The following is a 14,436-nucleotide window of genomic DNA, read 5'->3' as shown; positions in this document are numbered from 1 at the left end:
AAAGGCTGCTGCTGCATTTCTCCCTGACACCCCTGCTTAGAAGAGCAGTGGAATATGAGCAGTCATAGAAGTGCAGGTTGAGCATCCGAAATTCAGTGTTCCAAAATTCGGAATGTTCCGGAATCTGGACACCGGGCCGATCCGTGGTGGGGTCGTCCGGAAACCGGAAAATGTTCCCCCGCCTCGGCGGCCCGACCTCGGCAGCCCGACCTCCGGCCTGACTTCACTCCGACTTTGCCGCGGCCCCCCCTCTCCCTTACTTTGGCTGCCCGATCCCACCTATCACGGCCCAGGCAAAGACGTTCCAAAATTTGGAAATATCTGGAACGTCTTCGGTCCCGAGGTTACCGGATTTCGGATGCTCAACCTGTAATAGATTACAACAATGTATTTCATGTGTGGCATTTATTTCATGGGAAAGCATTGGACTGTATCAATGTTAGAGGTTCCTTTGAATCGGTCATATTATTGTATTTAACTTTTTCCCTGCTAAACATACATAATCACAAGTCAGTACTGTTTGGTGAGTGTTCTGTGGGTTGAATTATTTCCTCCGTTTTGCTGTGATTTAGCAGAAGTTGGAGTTTTACCAGGAACAAGTGTCATTTCAGATTAATTTCAAGATCTGCCTGGAAATCCAAACTTTGCATCTTAATTGCTATGTTGCTAAATTCTGTTCTGTTCTTTAGAAAAACCAGCTGATCAAATCTCCTGCATGATTACACGGTATACTGTGTTCAGCTGAAGGCAAGGTGTACTGCATTTTCAGATTATATCCTGCAGACCAAAATCCACTTTTCAAACTTAAATTTATAGAATGCTGCAATCTTGAAGTTTGAGGTGCTTCCACTTCCCTGATCTAATGTTAATAGTTATCAATTAAAAGTCACAAAGATTAATTCTTTCTCCTATGATGACTCTGCTGTGTAGTAAAAAAAAACTTCAATGGGAAAGAAAATCTGTCCAATTCCATGTAATGTGTGTACTATCGGTGTTGCCTGTATCTGGAAATCTTCACATTACCGAGTTGGGTTTTCCAGGTACTTTGAAGATGATGATGAAGATGACAGTTCAGCAAACGTCGACTTGCCTTACATCCCTGCAGAAAATTCTCCAACCAGACAACAGTTCTCTTCTAAAACTGCGGACTCTGAAGACAGTGAGGAAGACCCTTTGGATGCATACATGGCTGAAGTGGAGGTGATCTTTAACTCCAAATTAACTTGTTTTCCTTTTTATTTTGTGATGATTTAAGATGAAGGATGTTGGGAATGTAGAATGGAACGTTTCAGGCAGCATCAAGCACTCAGACCCTTGAGTGCTGTTACACCCTCTGATTTACACCACTAATTCCTTCAGTGCCCAGTATAGAAACATAGAAAACAGGAGCAGTGGTAGGCCATTCAGCCCTTTTGAGTCTGCACCGCCATTCAATATGATCATGGCTGATCCTCTATCTCAGCACCATATTCCTACTTTTTCCCCATACCCCTTGATGCCTTTTGTTTCTAGAAATCTATCTCCCTCTTAAATATATTCAGTGACTTGGCCTCCACAGCCTTCTGTGGTAGAGAATTCCGCAGGTTCACCACCCTCAGTGAAAACATTTCTCCTCATCTCGGTCCTAAATTTCCTACACCGTATCCTGAGACTGTGATCCCTTGTTCTAGACTTCCCAGCCAGGGGAAACATCCTCCCCGCATCCAGTCTATCCGACCCAGTCAGAATTTTATACGTTTCAATGAGATCCCCTCTCATTCTTCTAAACTCTAGTGAATACAGGCTTAGTTGACCCAATCTCTCTTCATACGACAGTCCTACCATTCCAGGAATCAGTCTGGTGAACCTTTGCTGCACTCCCTCTATGGCAAGTATATCCTTAGGTAAGGAGATCAAAACTGCACACAATACTCCAGGTGTGGTCTCACCAAGGCCCTGTATAACTGTAGTAAGACATCCTTGCTCCTGTACTCTCAGCCTCTTGCAATGAAGGCCAACATACCATTTGCCTTCCTAACTGCTGACTGCACCTGCATGTTTGCTTTCAATGACTGGTGTACAAGGTCACCCAGATCACTCTGTACATCGAAACTTCCCAAGCCATCACCATTTAAATAATACTTTGTCCTTATGTTTTTCCTACCAAAGTGGATAACTTCACATTTATCCACCTTATACTGCATCTGGCATGTGTTTGCCCACTCACTCAACCTATCTAAATCGCCTCTGCATCCTCCTCACAACTCTCAATCCCACCTAGTTTTGTGTCGTCATATTTCCTGTCAGTTAACCAATTTTCAATCCATGCCAATACATTGCCCCCAATCCTATGTGCTTTAATTTTGCACACTAACCTCTTATGTGGAACTTTATCAAAGGCCTTCTGAAAATCCAAATACATTACATCCACTGGTTCTCCCTTTTCTATTCTATCAGTTACATCCTCAAAAAAACTCCAGTAGGTTTGTCAAACATGATTTTCCTTTCATAAATCCATATTGACTTTGTTTAATCCTGTTGATATTATCTAAGTGTGCCGTTATCACATCCTTTATAATAGACTCTAGCATTTTCCCTACTACTGATGTTAGGCTAACCTAGTCTGTAGTTCCCCATTTTCTCTCTCTCTCCTTTTTTAAAGAGTGGGGTTATATTTGCCACCCTCTAATCTGCAGAAACTGTTCCATAATCTATAGAATTTTGGAAGATGACAGCTCTATTTCCATGGCGGCTACTTTTAGAACTCTGGGATGCCGATCATCAGGCCCTGGGGATTTATCGGCCTTCAGTCCCATTAGTTTCTCCAGCACTATTTTCTTACTAATAATCATTTCCTTTAATTCCTCTTGCTCACTAGACCTTTGGTTCCCTAGCATTTCTGGCACGTTATTTGTTTCCTCTTCCGTGAAGACAGAACCAAAGTCTTTATTGAATTGTTCTGCCATTTCCTTGTTCCCCATTACAAATTCTCCTGTTTCTGTCTGTAAAGGACCTCATTTTCTTTTTACATACTTGTAGAAACTTTTGCAGTCGGTTTTTTATGTTCCTTGCAAGTTTACTCTCATACTCTATTTTTCCCCTCTTAATCAATCTCTTGGTCCTTTTTTGCTGAATTCTAAACTGCTCCCAATCCTCAGGCTTGCTACTTTTTCTGGCAACTTTGTATATCTCCTCTTTGGATCTAATACTATCCTTAATTTCTTTTGTTAGCCATGGTTGGCCACTTTTCCTTTTGTGTTTTTACGTCAGAAAGGAATGTATAACTGTTGCAATTCATGCATTCGTTCCTTAAATATTAGCCATTGCCTATCCACCGTCATGTCTTTTAATGAATCTTCCCAATCTATCATAGCCAATTCATTCCTCATACCTTCGTAGTTTCCTTTGTTTAGATTTAGGACCCTAGTTTCGGATTGGACTACTTCACTTTCCATCATAATAAAGAATTCAATCATGTTATGGTCACTCTTCCCTAAAGTACCCCATACAACAACTGTTAATTAACCCCTTCTCATTACACAATACCCAATCTGGGAAAGCCTCTGCACCCTCTGATTTACACCATTAATTCCATCAGTGCCCAGTGTATAAAACACCTGCACTTGAAGGGTTGGGCAGTGAGCACCAGAATCCGCCACTGCACAGTTGGATGCAGAGTGAAGCTCGCTCGACAGAACCTCAGACCAGCACGCTTGCTATTGATATTTTCCCATTTCTTACATTGCTTCTGAGTGAGAGAGTTAATTTAGGCTGCGATTCAATGTTGGGCTGCAGACTGCCATTGCAGAAACATTACACCTGAAAGACAGTGGAAACCTTCACCTGATGAGCCAGCGCGGGGTTTGAACCTCGGTCCCACAGATGAAATCTAAGCCGCTGTGATGCCCAATTTTAACCAGGCTGAAACATTCCTCCATCCTATCGGTCACTCTCTTCTTGTTAGACGGGGACACTGAGCTATCTATGTACCCACTTCTCTCACATTTTCATTGTTAAAATTTCTCTTCTCTACGACCACCCCCTTGATTGTCACCAAGAAATCAAATAGGAAATTCAGAAGGAACTTCTTTACCCAGAGAGTGGTGAGAATGTAGAACTCGCTACCACAGGGAGTGATTGAAGCAAACAGTATCGAAGCATTTAAGGGGAGGCTAAATAAGCATGCGGGAGGAGGGAATAGAGGGTTATGCTGATCGAGTTAGATGAGGAAAGACGGGAGGAGGTTCGAGTGGGGCATGGACTGGTTGAGCCTAATGGCTGTGTATTCAAAATAATTACATCCTTCATAGTTTTTCAGTGAGTGGCATGTCAGTATATGTTTAATAATGAAACCAAACCGATTTATGCAACACCATTTGGCACTCACTCAGTGTTTTAATGTGCTTTCAAAACAACATATTTTCTTTCTATCTGCTGACATTCTATATTATTCCCTTTTTACATTATCGCGGCAGATGAGAAGACTTTGTGAACATGGTTATTTCTGGTCCTTGGATGTTGGTAGAGTTTCCCATTAGTTTTAATTTAGTACCTTGAAGTAGGCACAAAAAAATGAAATGGCTAGTAACAAAACAGGACTCGAGTTAATGGATAGGAAGCTTCCTGGATGGCAAGGTTAGTAACAGCCTTATAAATCAGTAGGTCACATTGTGTTCAGTTTCTCTTTGTAGAGTTAGGTGATCTTCGTTAGGGCACAAGTCGGCCTCAGCACCCGTATTGTTCTCACTTGTGATCATTATCCCCTGCTGGAACGAACAGATGTGTAGAGATGTAGTGGAACCGGGGACTAGGTTCCCATGGTTAATTAGCTGCCAACTTAACATGAAGCATATCCACTTGGATAAGATACCAGGCAGTGACGGTATCCATGGGGTATTGCCAGCAAAGGAGTTCAACGCAGGGAATGGGGGAGACATTTGGACAAAATAATTGGGTAGCAACAGAAATTAGATCAGGAATCTGCTAATTTTCTTCAAGCTGTCACAAAATGCTCCAGATAATTCATCTCGATAGCCAGAGCTGCCACTCACACAATGATGATTTTCATTGTGTTACCTTGTGTTTATTTTCTAGGACCAGGCAGCAAAAGATATAAAAAGACTCGATGAAAAGGAGTGCGAGAAGAAAAATGCAAAGTAAGAACCATTTCTACTCTAAGTCTTTAGTTTCTCACAAGCTCATTTGTAATTACATTGTTACAGTAAGCTGTGCTTTATAATTCACTTATCGGACCTAATCAATATACCTTAGCCTTCTTTTTGGAAAAGTGAAATAAAATAAAATTGACACACCTTCAAGCCCAATTTGTGTCTGATCACATAAAATGGCCACACAATTGAAATCCAGATAACCAAACAAAATTCTTCATAAATATGTCTTACTTTTAAACACATTAGAGGCCTGCGGAGTTTTTTACTGCACCACAGAAATAGCCATACAAGGCGTGGGAGCTGCCCGTGATCTGGCTTGTGTTGCCCTTGGAATTTTGAATAGTTTTCTCAAAAACTTGAAAGAGAAAGAAACATAGTTGCATTTTTATGACATCTTAAATTGTCATTGAAGTTTCAAAGGGTTTTACAGAATGTGATCTGCAATAATGCAAGGTATCCTGACACGGAGAATGGTGAGCTACAACAATTGTACATTCCTGTCTGGCGTAAAAATAAAAAAGGGAAGGTGGCTCAACCGTGGCTATCAAGGGAAATCAGGGATAGTATTAAAGCCAAGGAAGTGGCATACAAATTGGCCAGAAATAGCAGTGAACCCGGGGACTGGGAGAAATTTAGAACTCAGCAGAGGAGGACAAAGGGTTGATTAGGGCAGGGGAAAAAAAATACGAGAGGAAGCTTGCAGGGAACATTAAGACGGACTGTAAAAGTTTCGACAGATATGTAAAGAGAAAAAGGTTAGTAAAGACAAACTTGGGTCCTCTGCAATCAGAATCAGGGGAAATCATAATGGGGAACAAAGAAATGGCAGACCAATTGAACAAGTACTTTAGTTCGGTATTCACTAAGGAGGACACAAACAACCTTCCAGATATAAAAGGGGTCAGAGGGTCTAGTAAGGAGGAGGAACTGAGGGAAATCCTTATTAGTCGGGAAATTGCGTTGGGGAAATTGATGGGATTGAAGGCCGATAAATCCCCAGGGCCTGATGGACTGCGTCCCAGAGTGCTTAAGGAGGTGGCCTTGGAAATAGCGGATGCATTGATAGTCATTTTCCAACATTCCATAGACTCTGGATCAGTTCCTATGGAGTGGAGGGTAGCCAATGTAACCCCACTTTTTAAAAAAGGAGGGAGAGAGAAAACATCGGTAGTGGGTAAAATGATGGAATCAATTATTAAGGATGTCATAGCAGAGCATTTGGAAAGAGGTGACATGATAGGTCCAAGTCAGCATGGATTTGTGAAGGGGAAATCATGCTTGACAAATCTTCTGGAATTTTTTGAGGATGTTTCCAGTAGAGTGGACGAGGCAGAACCAGTTGATGTGGTGTATTTGGACTTTCAGAAGGCTTTCGACAAGGTCCCACACAAGAGATTAATGTGCAAAGTTAAAGCACATGGGATTGGGGGTAGCGTGCTGACGTGGATTGAGAACTGGTTGGCAGACAGGAAGCAAAGAGTAGGAGTAAATGGGTACTTTTCAGAATGGCAGGCAGTGACTAGTGGGGTACCACAAGGTTCTGTGCTGGGGCCCCAGCTGTTTACATTGTACATTAATGATTTAGACGAGGGGATTAAATGTAGTATCTCCAAATTTGCGGATGACACTAAGTTGGGTGGCTGTGTGAGCTGCAAGGAGGATGCTATGAGTCTGCAGAGTGACTTGGATAGGTTAGATGAGTGGCAGATGAAGTATAATGTGGATAAATGTGAGGTTATCCACTTTGGTGGTAAAAACAGAGAGACAGACTATTATCTGAATGGTGACAGATTAGGAAAAGGGGAGGTGCAACGAGACCTGGGTGTCATGGTACATCAGTCATTGAAGATTGGCATGCAGGTACAGCAGGTGGTTAAGAAAGCAAATGGCATGTTGGCCTTCATAGCAATACAGGGGCAGGGAGATATTACTACAATTGTACAGGGCCTTGGTGAGGCCACACCTGGAGTATTGTGTACAGTTTTTGTCTCCTAATTTGAGGAAGGACATTCTTGCTATTGAGGGAGTGCAGCGAAGGTTCACCAGACTGATTCCTGGGATGGCGGGACTGACCTATCAAGAAAGACTGGATCAACTGGGCTTGTATTCATTGGAGTTCAGAAGAATGAGAGGGGATCTCATCGAAACGTTTAAAATTCTGATGGGTTTAGACAGGTTAGATGCAGGAAGAATGTTCCCAATGTTGGAGAAGTCCAGAACCAGGGGTCACAGTCTAAGGATAAGGGGTAAGCCATTTAGGACCGAGATGAGGAGAAACTTCTTCACCCAGAGAGTGGTGAACCTGTGGAATTCTCTACCACAGAAAGTTGTTGAGGCCAATTCACTAAATATATTCAAAAAGGAGTTAGATGTAGTCCTTACTACTAGGGGGATCAAGGGGTATGGCGAGAAAGCAGGAATGGGGTACCGAAGTTGCATGTTCAGCCATGAACTCATTGAATGGCGGTGCAGGCTCGAAATACGAGGAGAGACATGGGTAGCAATCTGCAGGGAGATCCAGGTGGAATATCATTGACAAATCTGTTCTTTGAGCATATAACTGAGTTAGTTGATGAGGCGAACTCCGTAATCTAAGTTAAAATAGCGGACTAAGTTAGAAAATCGGCCAGGGTCTGTACTCATGTCCTGCTATTCCTATGGAGCCAGTCCAATATACCGTTTCATGCATCACTGAAGAAGCAGACGGGATGAAAGCCTGACTTGAAGATCTCCATACTGGTGAGGTTTTGCAAAAACACACAACGAAAACTTATGAATCTACTTCACTCTGTAAAGTGGGATATAATTTTGATGATAAATGCTTTTTTGTGACCATTCTCCAGCTTGCTAGCACAAGCACATAAATTGAAGTGACATAGCTATCTGCCAGAAACCAGATTCATGACCTTATCAATGCTTCATTGCTTCAAGTAACATATTGATTATATATCAATATTTTCATATCCCTGTTTTCATAAGTTCTCAATTGCACTGGAACGTTTTAGATGTATTTATCAAATGCATATCTACAAGAACAGACAAAACCAAAGGGAAGTATCCTTGGCCCCACTTACAAGCCTTTTTAAAGCCTTTTCTATTATGTTGTGTGGCTGCTTTATACAGTGGACGAGGAGCCTTGAGTCTAATTCCGGTTCCCTAACTTGGACTATCCCAATGTAACTGAGAGCTATTTTAAAAAGAGAAAAATCCTGTGTTTTTCCCCTGCTACATGTTAGTTCAACACTAGAAAAAGGCCTGTGATGTTTTCTTCTTCAATAAATCTGAATAACCTGAGTTTGGATAACTCTTCCAATCTACTTTTTACTTTTTAAAATTTAATGACCAATCCAACATAACACATCCAAGCGCAGACCCAAGTAAGGATGATAAAAGCATTTGTCTATAATCCTCCTGTGAACATGATTCTGACCATATCTTCGGCTGAAGTCCGAAGGCTAAGGCATATTGAAAAAGGGTAGCACCTGTAGTGCGAGATCGGTGCTTCAATGTTAGCACGATCTATAAATCGTATCGAACATTTCCCTCGAACCTTTCTTTAGTACCTGTGCTGGTTTTTAACCATGCAGCAAGGGTAGTTGGCAATATTGATCTGATCTGTTCGGATATATGACAGTGAACGTTGACGCATAGATTGAATATTCACCAGAGGCAGAAAGCTGTCAGTTTGAATGTGTTTACTTGCAAGAAGTAACATTGGAGTTGCTGAGAGCTACAGTTGACTCTCAACCATTTACTTGAGCAGCACTTCATAGCTGGATTTGTTGTGATTTGCGTGTAATCATGAAATCCAAGATTATCCCTGTGATCTGCGTCTAACCTTCACAACAGTAAATGCTATTCGGGAATATAATGCATTATTTATGTAGCATGGCATTACATTAAACAAATAAAATGTAGCCTGCTAGAATTATTTTGTAGAATACTTTTTTATATAATTAAAATTGGTTTGTCCCTTTTAAGAAAGATGCTACACAGAAATGCCCATGTTGTTGGAAAATTTGCTGAACAGACAAATCATTTTGATATTTGTATTTCCCTGATTTTAAAACAGGAGCAAAATGTGTAAAGATTTTCAAGAAACTAGGAACTTCTGGGTGTATTCACACTGTGATCATTTCATGCTTTGCTGCATTCACGCTGGGTCTGTTGAACACTTGTAGGGAGTTGGTTTTTCCCTTTGTTTTTGCAGGGGTATAAGGGATGACATTGAAGAGGAAGATGACCATGTGAGTTCTTGTGCTGTCTTTCTTGCATATACTGAAACAAACCTATTAAATAATAATGCTGATTGCTGTGTAGCCACTGTAGCCTTTGGTCTGGATCAATTCTTGGTATACCACAAAGGTGCCGAATTCCACCTTGTGGTGTTTTGAGATTTTTCAATAAGTCGGACCTACATTTTTTTTGCAGGTCTACTTACTGCCCTGGGTTTTTTTTGGGGGGAGGGGTGGGGGGAAGGACATCAAAATCAGTGGTACCCGCCCTAAATTGACAACGCCAGCTGAGTTTGCATGTGGTTCGGATGGTCATTACAGTGCCCTGCTGCAGCCGTGGTTACTGTTCCATCTTCCTCTGCCAGATGTTTTGACTGGGTTTCCACTCATCACTGACAGGACTTTTTTGTTTTATGAAAAATACTCGACATATCAACTTCGAACCATATCAATGACTTGTTACTAACTCTAGGCTGCAGTGTAAGAATTCTGTTATTTAAAATGGCTCACCATTTTCTGTCATGTTATCCAGAATCCCAATAGGTTTTTACATAAATAATGTTCTTAGTAATTTTGTTTTTTAGCAACACCTACTGTTTTCAAAGAGTAAAAAGAATCAGTGAGCTAACTTAAACTATATCCCTCATATCTTGAAGGGTTTTGTTCATGCAAGTTCTTTGCATTTTCCCTCCTGTGTGCTACTTCTCAAGCTTACTGAGTAAAAGGCAGAGATCTCTGCATTAATTGCAGTTTCTGATTTGCCTTCTGGTGATCTGTTTCCCTGTAGGTGTAACTAGTTCAAGAGGTGCAGTTGTTTCATGCTGTATTTATCTATGACCATATTCTTGTCACGGGCCCTGTGATGTTTTTAATCAAAAAGAATTCTCGAAGGACAGCAGTGATTGGAATTCTTCCTGATTGACTGGAGTATTGTCAATCATGGAGGGCATCTGTTCTCAGCAGAATGAATCGATGCTCTCTCAACCCAGTCACATCTGGTCAAACAGGTGGCATGCAGTGATAATGGAAATGAGCAGGAGCAAGAGAGGTGAACGCGGGAGAAAATGAGCAAGACCAAACTGGGGGAGAAAGTGAGAGAAGGGCAGAAGAGGAAAGAAGTGCAGACGGGAAGAGAGAGGAAGGAGTCAAGGGGTGAGACACGCAGATGAGGTACAGAAATTGAGAACAAGGATTGGATGGAAGGATGAGGCCAAGACAAGTGGAGGAGGTGAGTGTTGCAGAGACTATACTGAAGGGGGAGCAAGAGCGCAAGGAAGACGGGACTTATGGAGGGGGAAGGACGGGAGGGAGGGGTGGGACTGGAGGGGATGGAGAGACGTGTCTTGGAGGGAGCGACGAGACGGGGAAAGACTGGAGCGGAGGGAGCGATGGGACGGGACTGGAGCGATGGGACGGGTGGGTGGGGGTGAAGTAGGGTAGAGAGGTGGACAGATTGGTATCGAGAGAGAAATATTCTGAGGGAAAGGGGTAGAGAGAAGTTGGGAAAATGTTGGAGTCCATTATTAAAAAAACAGCAATAGGACACCTGGAAAAGCAAAATTCAGTCAGGCAGAGTCAGCATGGATTTATGAAGGGGAAGTCATGTTTGACAAATTTGCTGGAGTTCTTTGAGGATGTAACGAACAGGGTGAATAAAGGGGAACCAGTGGATGTGGTGTATTTGGACTTCCAGAAGACATTTGACAAAGTGCCACATAAAAGGTTACTGCACAAGATAAATGTTCATGGGGTTGGGGGTAATATATTAGCATGTATAGAGGATTGGCTAACAATAGAGTCGGGATAAATGGTTCATTCTCTGGTTGGCAAACAGTAACTAATAGGGTGCCGCAGAGATCAGTGCTGGGACCCCAACTATTTACAATCTATATTAACGACTGGGAAGAAGGGACTGAGTGTAATGTAGTCAAGTTTGCAGACGATACAAAGATGGGAGGAAAAGCAATGTGTGAGGAGGACACACAAAATCTGCAAAAGGATATCGACAGGCTAAGTGAGTGGGCAAAAATTTGGCAGATGGAGAATAATGTTGGAAACTGAGAGGTCATGCACTTTGGCAGTAAAAATCAAAGAGCAAGTTATTATTTAAATGGAGAGAGATTGCAAAGTGCTGCAGTACCGTGAGACCTGGGGGTACTTGTGCATGAAACAGAAAAGGATAGTATGCAGGTACAGCAAGTGATCAGGAAGGCCAGTGGTATCTTGGTCTTTATTGCAAAGGGGATGGAGTATAAAAGCAGGGAAGTCTTACTACAGCTATTTAAGGTATTGGTGAGGCTACACCTGGAATACTGCGTGCAGTTTTGTTTTTCATATTTACGAAAGGATATACTTGCTTTGGAGGCAGTTCAGAGAAGGTTCACTAGGTTGATTCCGGAGATGAGGTGGTTGACTTATGAGGAAAGGTTGAGGAGGTTGGGCCTCTACTCGTTGGAATTCAGAAGAATGAGAGGCGATCTTATCAAAACGTATAAGATTATGAGGGGGCTTGACAAGGTGGATGCAGAGAGGATGTTTCCACTGATAAGGGGAGACTAGAACTAGAGGGCACGATCTTAGAATAAAGGGCTGCCCATTTAAAAATGAGGAAGAGAAATTTCTTCTCTCAGAAGTTGTAAATCTGGAATTTGCTGCCTCAGAGAGCTGTGGAAGCTGGGACATTGAATAAATTTAAGACAGAAATAGACAGTTTCTTAAATGATAAGGGGTTATGGGGAGCGGGCGGGTAAGTGGAGCTGAGTCCATGATCAGATCAGCCATGATCTTATTGAATGGCGGAGCAGGCTCGAGTGGCCGTATGGCCTACTCCTGCTCCTATTTCTTATGTTCTTATGTTCTTGAGCTGAAGGAGGGAAGACACAGAGATAGGCTTATTTGGGAAAGAAGGGGAGAGTGTGGCTGAAGTTACGGGAGGAAATGTGGAGTAGGGAGAGAAATATAACAATGCTCAAAGAAAAAAATGAAATGAAAGCAGGAAATGCTAGAAATGCATGACCGGTCTGGCCAATAGGTTTCAGGAGGGGCTCTTTTGTCAGAACTCATAGGGGTTTAAGTTACCACAATTTTACTTTCCATGACTGCGATTCCCAAAGAATTACCATGACGAAATTACAGCCCGAATAATTTATATCGATATAAGTATTTGGGTTTTATTATAAACCAAGTGAGAAGTTTGACATGTTGCATCTTTACAGCTTGCTGAATAGACCCAAAGTACTTCTAGAGTTCAGTTGATTGCAATGCTGTCAGAGCAGTACTAAGTTGCTCGCATGTTTTTTAAAAATTAGCGGTGTTTACAGTATGGAATTTCCAGGTGTTTTTACATTGGCCTTTTGTTGACTTCTGTCAACACTCCGAACATGTGGCTCTGTGCGTCATTGGAACCTGCACACTGAAGCTGCTCTCCCATGACCCAAGTGAAACAAGCTGTGTATGAAGCTCCTTGCATTCCACACTGCTAGATACCTGCAATCATTTACTGATCCCCAAGGAGGGAGGATGAACACAATGATAGCCAGAGCAATAACCAGAAACCGTAGGTGGCCATGAGGGGATTGGAGTCAATTATAAAAGGAGAGTGGGGGGAAAACGAATGAATAATGTGGATGTGAACAAATTGCAAGAAAAGGGAATTACTGAAAGAGAACAAAATACACACTAACGACAAAAGGAAGGAGCGTACGCACAGAGCGTGTACATGGCACACGTGCGGTCACATACGCACAGAGCGTGTACGTGATACACGTGCGGTCACATACGCACAGAGCGTGTACGTGATACACGTGCGGTCACATACGCACAGAGCGTGTACGTGATACACGTGCGGTCACATACGCACAGAGCGTGTATGTGATACACGTGCGGTCACATAAGCACTGAGAGGAATATTTTCTCTGTGTGCTGTGCATTTAGAAAGCAACAGGTTGATGATTTTGTTACATGGAGGAAATCCTCTCCTCAATAAACAACTGACTGTGTATTGGGATAGCTAAGTGTCACTACAGACTGGTTTCAGTACCTGTCCTTCCCATGGGAGTCCCCTTTCACTTTCATTTTGCTTTATTCAAATTTTTTTTGGGGTGTTGGATATTCTCAGTCAAATCGATCCGTTTAATGAACACTGCTTGAAAGTATTGAATTTTGCGGGGATTGATGTAGATATGGGAAGCGTCCAGTGTACTGGGCAGTTTGACTTGTGGATTACGTTTATGTGCAGGAAGCCTATTTTCGGTACATGGCGGAAAACCCAAATGCTGGTGTGGTTCAGGAGGAGGAGGATGATATTGAATATGACAGTGAAGGCAATCCCATGCCTCCACAAAAGAAAGTGATTGATCCATTGCCTGCTATCGACCATTCTGAGGTAAGGAGGGAACTGAAGAAAGTCCCAAGTGGTACAGTGTCTGGCTGTTGGGTCCTTGAATATGAGCCTTTTGGACAGGAGATCACTTCTGTAAATGCCCTTTGAATGTACTCCGCTGATGGGGCAGTTTGAATCTCTGGTTTTGCCTGGATTGTTTACCGCAGGGTCGGAGGAACTGCGGTTGTGGGTGGGGCAGCGAGTGTCTGCTGGCGGCTGAGCGACCAACCAGGGAGTGCTATTCGTTGTCCATGTAAATGTCTACAGGTTTGCCTGCCTTCCTTCAGGCTCTAACTATATTCAGACCTGGCCTTCCTGACTGTTGGAGTGAAGAGGAAAATTACTTTTTTTTAAAAAAGGGAGTCTTTTCCACATCAACCCACCTTTATGGAGCATTGAGAGAGCCTGGTTAGTATTGAATTATCAGCAGTTTTGTGTTGGTGCTTCCAAACTCAAAGTCTTCAAAATATGTTCAAGAGCAGTGTCTTGAATGTTGACTGAATTCATCCCAGACTCCTGATGTTAAAAAGTCCTTGCTTTAACTAGTTATCCAATGTTCTATACATATATATTTGTCTTAAAGCATATTTGGGTTTATAGGGTGTTGCTTCAAACTGCTGACGAGGCAGTTTGAATCTCGGGTAATAAAGATAAGTCTGAATGCTCAATC

The 14,436-nt window shown here is 42.3% G+C and overlaps 1 protein-coding gene across 4 annotated transcripts in view; it reads left to right on the top strand.

Moving 5' to 3' along the window:
• The window catches only part of ddx42 (DEAD (Asp-Glu-Ala-Asp) box helicase 42), a 77,744-nt gene that overhangs the window by 23,918 nt on the left and 39,390 nt on the right, over positions 1-14,436 (top strand). For 2 of the 4 annotated variants that reach the window (XM_070864806.1, XM_070864805.1), the window contains exons 3-6: positions 1,041-1,200; positions 5,074-5,135; positions 9,361-9,397; positions 13,623-13,769. In XM_070864806.1, the coding sequence (XP_070720907.1) occupies positions 1,041-1,200; positions 5,074-5,135; positions 9,361-9,397; positions 13,623-13,769 (406 nt within the window). Of the gene's footprint in view, positions 1-1,040; positions 1,201-5,071; positions 5,136-9,360; positions 9,398-9,639; positions 10,614-13,622; positions 13,770-14,436 lie in introns of those variants that run through there. The other 2 variants (XM_070864808.1, XM_070864807.1) reach the window with 2 other exon arrangements.

This window comes from Pristiophorus japonicus, chromosome 21 (assembly GCF_044704955.1).
Source record: "Pristiophorus japonicus isolate sPriJap1 chromosome 21, sPriJap1.hap1, whole genome shotgun sequence".
NCBI lineage: Eukaryota > Metazoa > Chordata > Chondrichthyes > Pristiophoridae > Pristiophorus > Pristiophorus japonicus.
This window is presented reverse-complemented; position numbering and strand designations above follow the sequence as displayed.